General features: G+C 40.5%; 2 protein-coding genes across 2 annotated transcripts; both read left to right on the top strand.

The window, feature by feature from the left end:
* The first annotated feature begins 8,441 nt into the window (after positions 1-8,441).
* On the top strand, positions 8,442-10,758 carry LOC110601113 (protein SRG1). Its single transcript, XM_021738127.2, has 4 exons — positions 8,442-8,952; positions 9,463-9,710; positions 9,851-10,175; positions 10,270-10,758. The coding sequence occupies exons 1-4, from the start codon at positions 8,701-8,703 to the stop codon at positions 10,510-10,512; spliced, it is 1,068 nt and encodes a 355-aa protein (XP_021593819.1). The 5' UTR covers positions 8,442-8,700; the 3' UTR covers positions 10,513-10,758.
* Positions 10,759-11,562: 804 nt separating this feature from the next.
* Positions 11,563-13,427, top strand: LOC110601112 (probable xyloglucan galactosyltransferase GT17). Its single transcript, XM_021738126.2, has one exon. The coding sequence runs from the start codon at positions 11,644-11,646 to the stop codon at positions 13,039-13,041; it is 1,398 nt and encodes a 465-aa protein (XP_021593818.1). The 5' UTR covers positions 11,563-11,643; the 3' UTR covers positions 13,042-13,427.
* The last annotated feature ends 6,335 nt before the right edge of the window (positions 13,428-19,762 follow it).

Consider the following 19,762-nt stretch of genomic DNA (forward strand, 5'->3'; position numbering starts at 1 on the left):
ATTTCCAAGCATCTTATAGGTCCCAAGTCGTGTGGGATGATCCACAAGAGGCTAGTGTAATCACATGCCGACGATCCTCTACCGTATTACACGGTCATGATATTGATGACAGGCTTATCCCTTATCTCTGTGCTAGTGGATTTTACGGAGCTGTTCGATTAGGCTTCTTCCACTTAGATCACCACCTCATAACAGCTTTGGTTGAGAGATGGAGACCAGAAACACATACTTTTATGTTACCCCATGGAGAGTGTACTATTACACTTCAAGATATGGGACTAATATCTGGATTGCCTATTGATGGCAGTGCTGTTACTAGGACTATAAGACAACCTTGGCAATTACTATGTCAAGATTTGCTTGGGTTGGTCTCGGATCGTGAAGTTATGAAGGGAAATATTGTTGCACTCACCTGGTTGAGAGATAACTTTGACCAAATTTCCGAGTACGCTGATGATGTTACTATTCAGAGGCATGCTCGGGCTTTCCTATTACGGCTAATAGGTGGATCGCTATTCATTAATCGATCTGCTCATAGGGTCAATCTAATGTTTTTGCCACTACTCGCTAATTCAACACCTGTGGTCAATATAGTTGTGTAACAGCCCGGCCCCGTACGACCGGCCCTGTTACCGCTCACAGCCCGTGACCTTCCTCTGGGCCCAGCCACTGTGAGCAGCTCTTAACATCCCTTCACCCTCACGGGTTCCAGGCAGGATTTGTCCCTCGGGGGAGCCATTACGGCCCGCCCTAGCCCGAGTGGATTTGGCCCAATTCCTTCCTCTGGGAATTAGGTCGCCTCCCCCACTGCTCGAACCCTTGACCTCCCACTTTAAGGGAATAGTCTGGTGAGAGTGAGTACCAGTTGTTCCAGCCTCCCTTGCTTGTCTTTATAAAGAGCTTTGCAGAGCAACATCACCACAAGTGCAGCAAGTTGGCGGGCCACTGCATATTTTACAAATTTGGGCATGGGACAGAATAAAAACAATTGCCCCTACCATTTTCTAGATAAATCCCCTTCCAGATACACCGATTGGCAGTCGGTATGTGCTGTAAATTGTGTACTACTATACCATCAAATCCAACATCTTGTTACTAATTCCAAACTATAAATTGTGTAGGTGGAGTAATGCTATAAGTATTACCGAAGTTACAACTCATGTGCTAGTGCAATTTCGGTACCAACTTGACCGCATGGAAGCCGAAGAGGTCATCATTCTATACCTTTAAATTACATGTCAATTCAAATTATACAATTTTAACCTTTTACATTATCTTATCTGCACAATTTATATGGGAGTCATACTCTGATGTTGTGGTGGACGCTATGCCAGATTACTGTCTACAGGGTAGACAAATATGGAGATCGGTTGTTCCACTAATTTGTTTTCATATTGTTGAGTGGCATCAACCTGACAGGGTGCTGAGACAGTTTGGATTTTCTCAACCCATTCCATAACCACCACGTCAAACAAATGATATGCATTCAATAAAATTAACTTCTTCAGCTACCAACTGGATGACCGAGAACCAACATTGGATTACTCTCTGGGAATCAAGGCACCGATGGATTGTCGCCAGCAATAGTATGACCCAGCCGTTACATTACCATTCACAGTATATGGAATGGTACAGAATGATTGCACGTCGGTGAGTGTCTCAAAAGGGTGCATCAATCGGCGCTGTGGTAATGGGCGAGTCACTATGATATATGTATTAATTATATAAATATTTACATTACGTAACTTTTGGGATAGATATCTAAATAAATACATTTTGCAGGAGGATGGTCTGGAGAGCTGCCGCTTATTGGCGAGTCAAGTTCGTCACCTAACAGTAGACAAGATTGGAAATGCGGTCAATTCAATATTTTATGCACTTCGTTTGTTCGATCGCATTTTCCAAATACCACATCCACAACCGACTCCACCTTTCCAACCACTTCCAGATGATGTACATGACGCACCATCCTCCTCAAGGAATCCTCCACGACATCGTCGCCACACTACCAGGCCATCAAGGGAGACGGAGATTCCACGGCCTACGCCAATGTAACGACCCGAAAATCGGATCGCTACCGGCGCTAGGATCCGGGTCGACTTAAGGCCGCCGGGACCCGTAGCAAGCCTGACATAAAACCTGTGAACCTGTATAATCCCATACATGATCAACAACATGCATAAAAATTAAAACTTTTCTTTCTATGAGCATCAACCAAACTCAACCTGTGCACATCATTAACATAACATTGATCCCTCTGTGGGATCTCATCTGTGCCCCCAATGGGCAACATAACATCTGTTGAGTTGGTATACATAAACATCATATAACTCTCTAAGATCATGTATAAAAGGGATACAACAATCTATGGTCAAGCACACACTAACAACCATAAAACTCATTACATAACTATACTGCACTATTACATTGAAATTTGATCATGTCCATTGCTAGCTATTACATAACCATGACTTCTTTACTCTATCCGGACTCCTGCTATATCTTGTACCTGCAAGCCTGGGGGTAAAGGGAGAGGGGTGAGCTAAAAGCTCAGTGAGTAGAGCTATTAAAACACATTAACACTATGCTCTATGAAATGCATCATAACACAGACAATTCACATAAGGGTTGGGTGAACTTGTCACCAATTAGTCCAAGCTAACATAGTGCCAGGCCGTAGCATGGGGTCCTGGTCTTCCTGTCATACATACATTGCTTACCATTATCCCAGGGCCTCCTCTGGGCTCCTGGTCTTCGAGTCCACAATCGTGCCAGGCCGTAGAATGGGGTCCTGGTCTTCCTGTCATGGACTAATTGGGTCATCCAACATTCACCCACATCAACAACCATCGATGCAATGCGGCATATTCGTGAAACTAATGCAATCACCCTATTGCATAATCATGATGCATGAAACATGATAAAACATTTAATTTAAAAGATTAAGTTTAGTTCCACTCACCTCTGGCTGACTCTGACAACACCAAAGCAGCTGAACTCACTGCTGGGGTCCTCGGTTCCTCGGGTCCGAACCTACACAGGTGGACTCAAATGAGGGACCAAACATGCTAGAACATAACTCTAAACTACTCCCCAAAAACCCCCTAAAACATCCTGAAATAATCATAGAAAAACATGCAAGAAATGGCTGAACAGGGCACTTTCGGCGGCAGGTTCGGCGGCCGAAAGTCCCTCCAGAGCCGAAAGTCAGGCACGTTCGGCGGCACCTTCGGCGGCCGAACCTCCTAGACAGATCCGAAAGTCTTCTTTCGGGGGCAAGCTTCGGCAGCCGAATGCTGCCTCCACAAAGGGGGTTCGGCGGCCGAAATTCCCTTCGGCGGCCGAACCTGGTTTCTGCCAGAAGGGCAGAAACTTGGTTCTCATGAACCCCTTGCCTCCCAAAACCTCAAATCAAGCATATATCTCAACCAAATCATGCATACAAGTTCCTAGGGGCCTCAAAACATCAAATACCCCAACTACAACACTTCAAACATACTCAAGCAAGCTACATTGTTCAAAACATCAAAATAACCCATAAACTCAACATATAACCTAACATGCATTTCTACCCATAGATCTTGCATAAAACTTATTTAAAACACATAAGGAGCTTAAGATTGGTCCTTACCTCTTGAAGATCGAGAGGGAAACGACCTAAACTTGGAGATCCACGAAAATGAGCTCCTGAGTTCCCAAAGCTCCAAAACTTGTTTCAAAAGCTTAAATCTTCAAAACCAAGTTAAAACAAGTGAAAATCTCGAAAGATTTAGAGGAAGAACATCAAAAATGGGTGAGGGACGGCGGAGAGCTCACCTTGGCCGAAAATGGGGAAAAGCTCGCCCGTTTTCGGCTAAGGGACCCTTTTATAGTGGCTGGCCAGACCACGTTCGGGGGCCGAATGTGCCTCCGCATGCATGCCATGTTCGGCGGCCGAACATGAGGTTCGGCGGCCGAACCTGGACTTCCCTCACTTATGCTTTCGGGGGCCTAAAGCACTCCCGAAGTGCATGCATGTTCGGCGGCCGAACTTGGGATTCGGCGGCCGAACCTGAGTTTTCCTCCAATGCTATTTTCATGCAAAACTCATTTAATTTCATACTTAAAACCATTAAAAACATGAAAACATTTTACAAAAACATGATTTTACCCTACTAGAGGCTTCCGACATCCGAGATTCCACCGGACGGTAGGAATTCCGATACCGGAGTCTAGCCGGGTATTACAGCCAAACCCTGGTGTAATGCAGATACCATCACCGGTTGCATTCCATCCATACGGCTCATATACAGAATTGGGCCAATCTTCACAAATGCCCACTTATGGATACGATTTTTAGAGTCAGTATACAGGATGGACACCAGGGCCTTTTTCTATACCTTTTCAGTCATTTACTCCAACTCCTTCCAATTATGATCAGACTGGAGGGGAAGGCATGGCTAGCACGTCGTTCGACTTCTTCTCCCCTACGCAACCACATACTCCATCACGGTCTGTTTTTCCAGCATTCCATCGACAATCACTGGACGATCCCTCAAGCCGACTTAGCTTATTTTCTTCGGAATTTCCTGAGTTATTTTCTGCAACCCCTTATTCAGGAGATTTCGACTTTGCAACTCAGGATCCAGTTGTTGGGGAGAGTTCAAGACCTCGATCTCAACCTCCTGATTTAAATATATCTATGGCTGACGATGATGTTGAAAATTCTCAAGAGGGTCAACAGGAGCCATCATTTGACGGCCGTCGGTACAACACAAGACGCTCTGATGAGAGGAGACCACGGCATTGTGGCACGGGTGATCATTTACATGGTCATCGTTAGACATCATTGAGAATATTAATGTAAATTTTTGTATAATTAAATTTAAATTTTATTAATTTATTCTTATTTCTTAAATTAAATTTAGTTATATCATTACTAAATTCACTATTTTTTTTCATTACAAATTATTAATTTTATTTAAACATTAATAAAAAGTTTGTACATTTATTATAGTTTTACGTTTAGTATATACAAATCCCATAATATTAATTTATTATTTATAATCTATTAAAATAATGATATATAATATTTTTAATTTATACATATATTATTATTATTATTAATATATTTTGGATTACCCTGGCGCTTATTTGATAGGCGTTAGGGCCGCCAGCACTCGCTCTGGCGCTTCTTTGAGAGGCGTCAGGGTCTTTTGTCCACGCTTGGCCTTAGCGCCTCTCAAAGAGCCGTCAGGGCCGTCCCACCCATGCTTGGTGCCTCTTTGAGAGGCGCCAGGACCACGCTTGGCGCCTCTCAAAGAGGTGCCAAGACTACGTGTGGCGTCTCTTTGAGAGGCGCCAGGCCCTGGCGCTTCTCAAAGAGGTGCCAGGCCCTGGCGCTTCTCAAAAAGGCGCCAGGCTCTCTTTTGCCTTGCCACCTGGCAGGCGAACTCCAAAATGACAATTAAAATCTCCCCAATCCTAAATCCGCAAATAAAACTTTTTCGTCCCTAATTTTGCAAAAAACTCTATTTTGGCTGCAGTCTTTTCATATTATTTTTACATATTTTTTCATTTTTCAAAAACTTTCCTTTTTTTTTATGACGATAGAACGCTAGAGTTATAAACTATATTCAATTTTAATACTTTCTTTTATTTTCTACGGTTGCTTTTGTCAATCTAGAAACTATCTTTTATTCTCTATAAATTTTTTTATTGATCTAGAAGCTACCTCGATTATGGAAAATATTGACCTGCACTATTGTGAAATCTCTTCCTTTTCTAAAGCATCTAGCATTTCTTCTTCATTGAATATGGTGGTAGGGATTTATGTGTTTTTTGGCTGCTTTTATTTTTTGAAGGATAGTAATGACATATTTGTCTACGTGATTCTTTTTATTTTAAAATTTTGACAATATTCAGTAATGCGATGGTTATTTCCACTTAGTCGAGAAATCAAGTTATTTAAATTACAAATTTAAAGTGTTTTTAGACAATTTTTATATTTCGACTTGTTTTCAAATTTTACCCTCTGAAAAGTTCTATTCTAATTAGATATTAGATCTCTATTTATATCAACTAATATTTTTAAAGATAAAAGTGGTTATGTTTTTGGCAAATGAAAAATCTATTTATTAAGTTAATGGATTAACTATTTTGCCAATTAGAAAATAAAATTTTTAATTATAAATAAAAATAATGAAAAAAAATCTTAAAACTACTTCCCAAATATTAGTTAAATGTTAAAAATGAAAGGATTGAATTTTCAGTTCTAAATTTGAAAAATTAAAACATATTAATACAAGATTAGGGGTGAGCAGTATTCGATTCAAACCGAAAAAATCGATCGAACCGAATTAATTTTAAAATTTAGTTTGGTTTTTTATTCAATTCGGTTTGGTTCGATTTTTAATTTTAAAAATTTCGATTATTTCAATTCGGTTTGATTTTGATCAGAAAAAAATTGAAAAAATTGAATCGAACCGATTAGTGATAATAATATGTTATTTTCAATAATATAGAGAAATTAAATTATATTAAGATTAAAATATTTTAATTAAATTTTAAAATATTAAAAATAAAGTATAAAAAATAAAAAATTTATTAAAAATTAAAACTGATCAAATCGAATCGAATCAAACCGAATCAGACCGATTCAGTTCGATTCAATTTCTGACCAAAATCAGTTCGGTTCGATTTTTATAAATACTAAAATTTTAATTTTTGATTTATTCAATTTAATTCGATTTTGAACCGAACCGACAGAGTGCTCACCCTTATACAAAATTACCTTTTCCATTTTTTTGAAAAAATTTCAAAAAGCTGTTATTATTTTAAATGAACATGCCCTAACTTTTGCAATTTATCAAAAGCATGGGAACATAAAAACATGAGATGCTCACTGATTAGCAAATTCTAACCCATAATAAGCAGAAGTATTAGTAATTGATTAAGCAATGAACTTAAATTCTTTATAGCTTAGCAATAAATTTTATAATCTATTTAATATTTATTATTATAACATAATAAAATTTAAAATTAACACAATATTAATCTAATTGATGGAAATAAAATAATAAATTACTTATAAATAATAATTATAATAATCTAATTAAGTGAATTTGTCAATAGAACTAATAATTTTAAATTTATATAAAATTTAAAATTAAGTTATAAAATAAAAATAATATTTTGGAATACATAGTAACATTTGAAATTTGGAACAATTAGCTTGATTATCAGAATATAATTATATTTTCTACATTTTCATTTTTTTTTGAAATAATCAGAAATTAGAAAAATAGAACTTGAGATCTCTTGATACAGAACTATTTAGACTCCGTCAGAAATTTTAACTAATATCGTTTGGTTAGGACGAAATAAGAAAAAAAAAAGGTTAAAAAACGAAAAGTGTTGTTTTTAAAAATTGAAAAGTGTTTTATTTATAATAAAAATAAAATCATAATATGTAAAATTATGAAAATATTCAAAATATCCAAAAAATAATAATTAAAATATAAAACTGATCCCTAAACGATGAAATTTTCATATCGAACTTTGTGACAGGCTTTCGGCCCTCATCACACTTTGAAAGTTAAGCGTCTCAAAATTCTCTTTCCGAAAAGTTATCATGAATCTCTATCGGACGTCGGCGGTAAAAATTAGGTTCGGTTCAAATTTGCTGTAAAGTCCAAGACTAATTACTTCATATTATCTCTCAAATTTATTTAGATACACTTATTACCAAACTAAAGTTGTAACTAAAGTTGTAATGTTTTTACATTTTCATTATAATAATATTAAGTTTAATATTCAAATTTTTTTCAATTAATTTGAGATTTATATGTAAAAACACTTTAAAAAAAAAACCTCACACATTAGGCATCCAAGCAAACTTTCACTAAGTTAGACTACCCTTGAAGGAGAATTCCTCCAAACCACATTGTTGCAATTAGTCCAAAGTGCCAAAGCAACATGAGAAATCGAGAAATATCATCAAAGCAAAATGCTAAAGCACATGATTTGGTTTTCTGAAGTGTTCTTTGAGGATCCAGAGGGCCGTGAGGGAATTGATCGCACTAAGGTTCCTAAGAGACAGTGGGAAGGTAACTGCTCCATGTGTAAGAGCATTCATATATTAGGATCATTAACAGTTATTAAAAGACCTAAAAATCTCAAATTTGCTAATCAATATTTATTACATTAATTTAAGACTCAAAGATAGCACCGAATTTCATAACTTACAAACCCAAAAATATAATTTCAATTGGACAGCTTATTTTGAAAAAGTTTAGAAGCTTCTTGTGGGGTTTTGCCAGAAATTATAAACTCTGGATAAACTCTGCCCTATATTCACCATCTAAAGTATGGAAGATCAACCATACAGCTTTAAAGTGCACCTATGGGAGAAAAGGAAGCTTCTATAATAGTCAAAAGCAAATTATAGATATAGCCCCACATCAAACTAAAGCACAGTTTCTGAAAGGGTAGGTGATTGGAAAAGACAAACCTTAACAGTTCATCATCTATAGTACTGAACCTTGCAAATGGCGAAATGGGTTTTGGTTAGACGTTTGGGAATGGGTTGGCTGCTGATTACTATATAAGGCATATTGCGTACTTTGTGCCAGCCTAATTACACTTGCAAGTACTAGTGCCAATCCTAGCAATAAATTCTGCAATTTGATCCTCCAAGCAAACAAAATCTTGATCGACACCATGGACACAAGAAAAGTGGTGAATCTTGGGGACTCTCTTCTTGTGCCTTGTGTTCAAGAATTAGCTAACTCGCAGATGGATACCATTCCTCCAAGGTACATACGGCAGGACCAAGATCAACCCATCATCCAGAATGAGGTTTCAGCAGAAGAGGTTCCAGTTATTGATATGCAGAGGTTACTTTCTAGAGAATCTATGGATTCTGAGTTGACCAAGCTTCATTATGCTTGCAAAGACTGGGGTTTCTTTCAGGTAATTATATTTTCATTAGTTTCCTCTTCTTCTTGATTAATTATTATAATATTGTGGTCTTCTTACTCAGAACTGAATTTCAGAATTGAAATTTTAAGGAGAAAATGAGAGTTAAGGACTCGAATCCATAAGAAGGAGAAGATCTTTTGGACTGATACCCATAGTTCTGAAAATATAAGAAAAAAAATAGTAAGGAGTAAGGACTTCAACCCTTGGATCTAATGAAGGAACTAGGAATTTGAACCTAACTTGTTGGCATTTCTTTACTTTTAGATTCCGTGATCATCTAGAAAAACAGAAAATTATTGAGTAAACAAATGATTGCACGCCCCTATCTTGAAGTCAAGTTTCCTTACGAGTGGACATCTACTCACCTCCAGGACTTTCTACTCCACATGATAATTATATGCCAAAATTATTTGGAGTACCAATAAAGGGGATAAATTTAAGCCTGCAATTTATCAATATGAGGTTGGCTGGAATATACTTGATTAACTTAAAATTTTGCAGCTGGTGAACCATGGAGTGAATTCTTCACTTTTAGAGAAGATAAAGAAGGAGGTCCAGGATTTGTTCGACCTCCCAATGGAAGAGAAGAAAAAGTTATGGCAATGTCCTGGAGAAGTAGAGGGTTTTGGGCAAGCCTTTGTTGTAGCTGAGGACCAAAAGCTGGACTGGGGTGACATCTTCTTCATGACCACCCAGCCTGTTGAAGCAAGGAAACCTCATTTATATCCAAAGCTCCCTCTTCCTTTGAGGTAATCCCTTTTCTCTCTTTATTAGGCTTCAAGTGAATTTGAACTCAGAATCTCAGAGTCCAGTGCCATTAAGCCAAACTCTCATTGATTCACTCTCCATTGAGAGTGAAATTTCAATTACAGTACTTTTCTTGGTGCAGGGACACTTTAGACGCCTATTCATCAGCTATGAAAAATTTAGGCATGGCTATCCTAGCACAGATGGCTAAAGCACTAGAAGTGAAGACAGAGGAAATAACAGAGATGTTTGAAGATGGATTTCAGTCAATGAGAATGAATTACTATCCTCCATGTCCTCAACCTGACAAAGTCATTGGTCTTACTCCACATTCAGATGCCTCAGGTATCACTATACTCTTGCAGGTCAATGAAGTTGAAGGTCTTCAGATAAAGAAAGATGGTAAGTGGGTTTCCATTAAGCCCCTCCCAAATGCATTTGTCATCAACATTGGAGACAGTTTAGAGGTATTTCTAACTATACCCATCTTTGAATTTTTTTTTTCTTGGGTTTGATTGTTCCTTTTTTGTTGAATTTATTACCTATGCACATGCATAGCAGATTATAAGCAATGGGATATACCGCAGCATTGAGCACAGGGCAATAGTGAACTTGGAGAAGGTAAGAATCTCCATTGCTACGTTTTATGCTCCAAGGATGAATGCTGAAATAGGGCCAGCTCTCAGCTTAATCAAGAAACAAAGTCCAGCATTGTTTAAGAGAATAGGAGTTGAAGAGTATTTCAGAAGTTTATTTGCTCGTGAACTCCATAGTAAATCTCACCTTGATACCTTGAGAATTTGACATGATCCTGATCCGCTGATGTGGTATCATGCATCTTCTTTCTCAACTTTCATGCAAATAATGTAATATATGGAGGCTTGAGGGACTTTCTTCCTGTAATGTAGAGCAATGAAAAATGAGCCGACAATAACAGTTGTTCATACAAAGAAATACCAATAAGGGGGAAAACAAAGCCCCCAAGACAATTGTTTTGCTATTCTCATTATCATCTTATTAATATAATATTATAATAACAAGGATTTCTTCTATAATTGCTGAGTGACAACTAGCAAGTAGAAATTCATTATTTATGGATTTTGATTAACACACGTCAATTCCCCAAATCCTGATTGCTCAACCTGTCTCCACCTGCATCTTCCTTGCTTTTGGTGATTCTATTAATTGATGATTCCCAACCAAACCTGGGCCACCCCCTCTCATACCTTTTCCTTGCAATTAATCTCTCCACCTGTCTCAAATCAATTACTACTTATGAGATTGAAAGTGATGGATTTAAATAATTTATTTAATTTTAATTAATTCCAAATCTACAGTTTTTTACCTCATTCTTCCTCTTATCATTTTTATTTATTTTATTTTTCATACATATTAAAAAAATAATTTTTTATTAATTATAATGATTAATTTATATATTATTATAATAAACATGAAAGAGTACTAAAAACCAAGTGATGGACATATATGGGAAATTTACAAAACATGATCCTAACATTAATTTTTTTTCTTATTAGATACTCAATTATGTCATTTTTTAGAGTTTTTGGAAGACTAATTTCTTAGAATTTACGACTGCCACCTATTAATAATACTGAAAAATTGAATTTTAATATCATTACATCCAAACTCTTAATGGGAGTATCAATATTAAAGCATATATATATATATATATATATATATATATATATTTCTTATTTAAATTCAATTTATTCCAAATTTAAAATATATAAATATATAAAATTTCTATATAAAAGTTATACTAGCTCGTATATTTATATTTCAAAGCTGTAACAGTATTTACGTCAATTTAATCTATTATAAATTTAAAATTTATGGATATATATTATTTTTATCATCATCATCTCTCCACAATCCCTTTCTTGGTTTTGAATTTTCTCTGTAATTCTTTTCTCCATGTTTTTCAGAAAACCTTCAGTACCAACTCCATGGAAAGATCAAAACAAAGGAAATAATTTCTCCAAAACCAAAGAAACTCATTATTATTATCACAAACTTACCTTCAGATACATTCTTCTCTTAATATTCCTTTCTTCCTGCTTTCTTTTTCTTGTTGCTTCCTTTTGCTTTTCCTCTACTAATCACACTCACCTGCGTTTCCCCGTTATTTCTACAACCGCCGCCGGTAATTGCCCAGGAAACCTCTCACTCTTTGTGTATCAGCTGCCGCAAGAATTCAACCTGGGTCTCCTCCGTGATTGCACCCACCTCAACGTTTACACCGACATGTGTCCCCATGTCGCCAACCATGGCCTTGGCCAACCGCTCGCCACTTCTGGCTCCTGGTTCTCTACCCACCAGTTTCTTGCCGAGATGATCTTCCACGCCCGACTCGAGAACCACCCGTGTCGCACCTGGGATCCCAACGTTGCTAATCTCTTCTACGTCCCCTTTTATGGTGGTCTTCACGCTTCCAGCAAGTTCCGCGAAGCCAATCAAACTGCACGCGATGAATTAGCCGTTAGATTAGTGGAATTCCTCCAAATGCAGCCCTGGTGGCGGAGGCATGACGGGAAGGACCATTTTTTAGCCCTGGGGAGAACCGCATGGGATTTCATGAGGAACGCTAATGGTGGGCCGGACTTCGGAGCCAACTGCCTCCTAGATTTGCCACCTGTCAAAAACATGTCGGTGCTGACCGTAGAGAGACAACCATGGCAAGGACAGAATCAATACGGCGTGCCGTATCCGTCCTACTTCCACCCATCGAGTGTCGTTCAGATGCATGCGTGGCAGCAGAAGATGATTCGAGCAGAGAGAAACCACCTATTTTCTTTCATCGGAGGGCCCCGGAAGGGGGTGGATAAAGCCGCCGTGCGAGACGAGTTAATCAAGCAATGCAATGAATCAACTCAGTGCAAGCTCCTGAAATGCGGAAGGAATAGCGACAGTAAATGCTACGAACCACTAGAAGTGCTTAAAGTGTTAAGTCAGTCTCATTTTTGCTTGCAAGCGGCAGGAGACTCATTCACGAGGCGATCGACGTTCGACTCTGTGCTGGCCGGTTGCATACCGGTGTTCTTCTCCCGACACACGGCTTACACCCAGTACGGCTGGTATTTTCCGGCGAACGAGAGTGAGTATTCGGTTTATATAGATGAGAGCGAGATTGAGAAGAAAAGTATAGAGGAAGAGCTTTCGAAGATTTCGAGCGATAGAGCGGAGAGAATGCGCAGAAAAATAATAGAAATCATGCCAACAATAACTTATGCCCACCCAAATTCTAGCCGTGTTGGATTCGAAGACGCGGTTGATGTTGCACTTGCAGCGCTGCTTAAGCTTAAGCACAAGTAACACGGCCGTGTGTATAGTTTATACATACATGTTATTAGTTTAATATTTTGTTTATTAGCTTAGTATATAAAGGTTATGGATATGACCTATGTGGCTGTGAATTTTGATTTAATAAAATTTGAATTATTTTCAGATTATGGTATAATGAAAATTAAAGATGAAAAAAGCAAACGTGACTGGAAAAAAAAAAAGTAGGTTACGGGGAAAAAGAAAGGGACAAAGTGATAGAAAACAGTGGGCCCGAAGCTGAGGTCCTATAGAGACAAAGTTATTAAAGAAAAGTCCAATCTGATAACAGAAGAAGGAAAAAGAAAACAAATTGAAGAGAAAGAGTATTAAAAATTTTTCTAACCAAACTCCAAAACAGTCAAAACTTGGCACATACACATCCTTAAATTAAACATAAGCATAGTCCTAATAAGATTGAACAAATTATTACATCCACACACGCAAAAACCTTAATTAGCTGGCTATGTCATAAATTAATTACCATGCACTGCATTCCCATATAAAAATGTATGTATTTCTTGTTTGCAATTAATTCATCTGCACTTTCTATGGGGAAGAGGAAGCTTTGTAACCATTTTGTACTTGCATTAATCTGCAATCTTCTACAGTTAGTCTATGGGGTGGCTAGCCAGAGCCAGCAGTCTGATTACATATCAGCCATTGGTGATCCTGGGATGAGAAGAGACAGTCTCAGGGTGGCAATTGAGGCATGTGTCACGTACCGAAGGTGACACACCCACGAACTCCCCAAAAATGTGTGGTCGTAGGTCTATGGGAATGGCAAAACGACCCAAGGAACGAAATTGCCCAAGAATTAATGGGACGGGCCAATCGATGGAAAAGAACAGCAGACGGGCTGCTGGATTGGCCAATTCTGCCAACGGGGCAATTCTGCCAGCAGTGGGCGTCGGGGGCAGCGGGCTGGCACACAGGCAGTTGGCAAGGCGTGGTAGGCCTACGGGAGCCAACTGGGCCTGCGGGGTGTGCAGGAGCTGCAGGACGCACAGGGGGTGCGGGGCGCTGTGGCAACGGGCCCGTGGGACGCCTACTGGCGCGGGGCGCTGCGGGGCGCGCTGTAACAGCCCGGAAACCGGTACCCTCTTTGTAACGGCCCAAACTGCTCGGCACTAGGATCCAGATCGGCTTAAGGCCGCCTAGACCCGTAGTAAGCCTGCTATGAACTCTGTGTATCTGTTAAAATCCCATACATGATCCGACATCTGTAACACTTTTCTTTCAAAACTACCAGACTTAACCTTTAAAACACTGTACTATAGGTCCAATCATATGAACCAAAAGCTCAGACATACTAATCTGAACTAGCCCTCAGGGCTATCTGTAATAAACCAGTGATACTCTACCAAGTAACCTCCATGCACTATGCTCTGAAACATAGAACCCACCCTGTAGGGTCAGCATATCATAAGTTAACTTGGCTACCATAGAGTCACAGGAATCAAACCTGGTCTTCTCTATTGGCCTCTCTATGGATCACAGGAATCAAACCTGGTCTTTCCTCCGCACTGGTCTTGGGTCAAAGGAAGTAATCCCTGTCTTCCCTCACAGTTATAATTCACTGGGTTTTCGAAACACAACATGTATTAAGCCTGGTTTGACTCATTTCTCATCAAGCAACTGTAAAACAGGATACATGCATACACTAGGGATTAACATACACTAGACAATAGGCAAAAGCACATTCTAATACATTTATACCTTAACTGACTAACTATTACATCACTTTACATATATCCCTTGACATACATCATGTCCACACTATACTATTACATAGGCAATCCTTTAGCAACTCTGATGCTTCTACCCTTCCCAGCTACTCTGAACCTGCAAAACTGGGATTAAGGGAAAGGGATGAGCTTCTAAAGCCCAGTGAGTAGAAACACTGAAAACAGTTCATTCATACGCACTATATATGAAAATGCATCACAACACAAACATCTCAATATATCTTGGATTAGACTTGACCCCAAAACTCCCTCGACGGGCTATTGAAGTCGCCTTGGTCCAATCCCCACTAAGGTAGACATGACCCCAAAAATACCCTCTGTCAACACTGGCCCCCCAAAGGAGCTACACAGGGCATTCCAACAAGTAATTGCCCAACTGACCTGACACAATGACAGGAGCCGAAGCTTAGGCTATTGGAGTCGCCTGGGTCCACCTAATCTCTGATCACATAATATGCAATGCAACAACTTCGTGATTCTAATGCAAATCACCCTAATATAAATCATAGCATCCATGATGCATGAACTATGCTCATACAGTCTGTGTCTGTAGTTAAAACAAGATTAAGTTTCGTTCTACTCACCTCTGCTCCTCTGGCAGATACTGAACTGACTCTGCACTGACTCTGCAACCTCTAACTCTGATGACCTCCTCGATCTCTCGGGTCCAATCCTACACAAATGGACTCGAATGAGGTGCCAAACACACTCTAACCAACTCATAAACAACTCTACAAAACCCCTTTCAAAGCTCATAAAACAATCACATAAAGCATGCAAAAGAAGGCTGGACAGAACACATTCGGCGGCAGGTTCGGCGGCCGAATGTCCTCTCCAGAGACGAAACTCATGCACCTTCGGCGGCCGAATCTCCTCTTTCGGCGGCCGAACCCTTTCGGGGGCATGGTTCGGGGGCCAAACCACACTCCAGAGACGAAAGTCTCCTCCCTTCGGCGGCACCTTCGGCGGCCGAACCTCCCCTCCAGAGACGAAAGTCCAATCCTTCGGGGGCAAGTTTAGGCAGCCGAAACCACCTCCTCACAACGTTCGGCGGCCGAACCCTCCTTCGGCGGCCGAAGCTGGGTTCTCCAGTTAGGCAGAACCTCGCTCACCTCATGCTCAACTTCCCCCAAACCTTACTCAACATGCATACAACACTCCACAACTTGCACATATGCTTATATATGCACAAAGGGGTCCAAAACTAGCCTATAACCCCAACAAAACACACTCAACTCATCAAATAGCACATAATCACCTCACAATCCTCAAAAACTCAAAACATGCAACTAACCATGAAAACTCCTTAAAACCTTCCACAATCATGAAAACATGTCAGAAATCTCCATACTCCTCTTGTAAACATAAGGATGGAAGATCCTAACGTGAAGAAATGGAGGAAACCCTCTCCAAATCATCACACCGTCAAAACACAACCTTTTTGCTTAAAATCCTCAAAACATGCTTAAATCTGAGTAAAACTCTCAAAGATTGGAAAGAACACATAGAAATCACTGAGAGAGGAAAGAAGACACACCTGAGGCGGCTGGGGAGTCGGAAATCTTATCCCTTGACCGACTGAGGGCCCCCTTAAATAGTGGCTGGCCAAACCTCCTTCGGCAGCCGAACGTGCCTCCTAATCCATGCAAAGTTCGGCGGCCGAAACTCAACCTTCGGCGGCCGAACCTGGCAATTCTCCTCTATGCAAGTTCTTGCCAAAACTCCATTCTTAAAAGTCATTTAAATACTGAAAACCGCTAAAAACATGTGTAAAAACATCCATGATACCCTTTGAGAGGAAACCGGCTCCGGAAAGTCCATCGGAACACCGGAATTCCAGACCCCACTCTAGCCGGGTATTACATTCTTCCCCCCTTTAAGAACATTCGTCCCCGAATGTTCCTCAAAGGAAAAGAACAAAAACAGGCAAACAAGCCTAAACTCTCCTCTAACAGCGATACAGGTGTACCAAAGATCCTCTTGATCACCACCTCTGGTCCACTATACCCTGTACTAGTACGCATCATGCTTCCTCTGCGCTACTCTGCTTCCTTGCCCTTCTCTCTTCATCTTCTACACTACTCTGACTATTCTCAAAGCGGCAGGTGCCATCCTGTAGGGTAGAAGGAAAGAAATGGTTCCGCGTCTAGACACCACTCCTGGGCTACCCTCAGATGGTAACCCTGACAGCTCGTCTGGGAACATCTAGTACTGCCTGGGAACGGGCACTGAGGCTGATTCCCTGTCCTGACTACTGAACTTGCTCACAAGAGCTAGAACCCTTTGACAACCTTTCCTGAGCAAAAGATGAGCCTACGGGACTGATATGAAACCTCTGAGCATCTATACTCTGTCCCTCCAAAGGACTACCAGTCTGATCCATCCTGAGTTACTGAACTCTCCTACCTTGTCTCTGTGGACACAGGTAGTACTCTGAGTAGGTAGCCAATCCGCCCTAGAATGACATCACACAGTCAAATCTAGAACCATAAGGTCAGCTGGATCGCATCTACTCACCCCAATCTCTGAACTGAACTGACTCTGCCTCAGATGGATCACACACTTAGGGCCACTGACCCAAGAAAACCACTCTAAGCCCAGACGTCATCAAACCCCCTCTATCATTGGCTCACTACGCAACAAGGAAAGCGAAACACTGGGGTCTACACAAACTGTATACACATCCGAGCACTTCTAAGTGAACGTATTTCACGTCACGTGCTCAATGTGTTAGCCTGTACCATGTCAGGGTGAAGATCCAAGCGAAAGCTCATGGAACTTCCCTCGGGAATCTCTAAAGAAAAGGCTGACCCTTTCCTCTGCCTCTCCCTCTCAATCCCAGACTGACTCTAAGCTCTTTCTGTACTCTTCCTCTTTCTCTGCTCGTACTTCTTCTTATGCTTGCTCTCTTTCACTTACTTCCTCGTCTTATTCTCGCTATTGACTTATTCTTTTCTTCCTCTTTTATTTCGTAGTTTCCTTCCACTTCTGCTCTTACACTTTGCTGCCTTTTGATCTGCATATCTCTCTCTCATACTTATACACTTTAGACCACGCAAAAGTAAACATACCTGGTACCACGGGGTCTGATGTGGCTGCCTCCTCTCCTTGGCTCCTAGCCTGAGCCCCTCTGCCTGCCAACATCTGCTGGGACTGACCTATCCTGGGCGCAGTAGGACACTCACGTGCGAAGTGCCCTTCCTGTCCGCACTGGAAACATGCCGTAGTCCCTGCACGACAGACTCCCTTATGCATCTTTCCACACCTCTCACATTGCGATCTTCCTCTTCCAGAGCTCGCACCCCCATCGCGATTTACCCTCAATCGCTTCCACATCCTGCCCTTCCTAGTCCTACCCCACTCCCTCGTGGTTTTCCCCCACCTTTTGCCTCTTGTGGCAGCTGTACTCCCAGTGGAGGGATCATTTTCTCCTGAACCAGAAAGTTTGGAAGCCTTGGTCTGAGCATCTCCTGAACACTCTTCATCCATATTCACCTGTATGCCTACACTCCTTCTCTGCATCTCTAATGCTCCTTCTACTTCTCTTCTTCTTAGGTCTATTCCTTCTCTCCTTTGCTCAAACGATCCTTCAGACGGATCTGATTCCACAGATCGACTAGCTCCACTCATCTTAGCTCTCCTGAAGATCAAAAAAACAAACACATAGAGGTCATATGAATACACATGAACACACAAAATAGACACCTGCATACACAGCAGAGCAGTCATGGCATTCATATCATCCTCAAACCTGGACTCATCCTATGTGGACATGAGTGAACCTAATGTGCTTTGCCTTCTAAGACAACCTCGTTCCGATGTGAGATCTCTCTCATCCCTGAGCATCTTAGCTCAACACACCGTACTCTCGAGGCCCTATGCTCTGATACCATCTGTAACAGCCCGGAAACCGGTACCCTCTTTGTAACGGCCCAAACTGCTCGGCACTAGGATCCAGATCGGCTTAAGGCCGCCTAGACCCGTAGTAAGCCTGCTATGAACTCTGTGTATCTGTTAAAATCCCATACATGATCCGACATCTGTAACACTTTTCTTTCAAAACTACCAGACTTAACCTTTAAAACACTGTACTATAGGTCCAATCATATGAACCAAAAGCTCAGACATACTAATCTGAACTAGCCCTCAGGGCTATCTGTAATAAACCAGTGATACTCTACCAAGTAACCTCCATGCACTATGCTCTGAAACATAGAACCCACCCTGTAGGGTCAGCATATCATAAGTTAACTTGGCTACCATAGAGTCACAGGAATCAAACCTGGTCTTCTCTATTGGCCTCTCTATGGATCACAGGAATCAAACCTGGTCTTTCCTCCGCACTGGTCTTGGGTCAAAGGAAGTAATCCCTGTCTTCCCTCACAGTTATAATTCACTGGGTTTTCGAAACACAACATGTATTAAGCCTGGTTTGACTCATTTCTCATCAAGCAACTGTAAAACAGGATACATGCATACACTAGGGATTAACATACACTAGACAATAGGCAAAAGCACATTCTAATACATTTATACCTTAACTGACTAACTATTACATCACTTTACATATATCCCTTGACATACATCATGTCCACACTATACTATTACATAGGCAATCCTTTAGCAACTCTGATGCTTCTACCCTTCCCAGCTACTCTGAACCTGCAAAACTGGGATTAAGGGAAAGGGATGAGCTTCTAAAGCCCAGTGAGTAGAAACACTGAAAACAGTTCATTCATACGCACTATATATGAAAATGCATCACAACACAAACATCTCAATATATCTTGGATTAGACTTGACCCCAAAACTCCCTCGACGGGCTATTGAAGTCGCCTTGGTCCAATCCCCACTAAGGTAGACATGACCCCAAAAATACCCTCTGTCAACACTGGCCCCCCAAAGGAGCTACACAGGGCATTCCAACAAGTAATTGCCCAACTGACCTGACACAATGACAGGAGCCG

Source organism: Manihot esculenta, chromosome 15, assembly GCF_001659605.2.
Source record: "Manihot esculenta cultivar AM560-2 chromosome 15, M.esculenta_v8, whole genome shotgun sequence".
NCBI classification, from domain to species: Eukaryota; Viridiplantae; Streptophyta; class Magnoliopsida; order Malpighiales; family Euphorbiaceae; genus Manihot; species Manihot esculenta.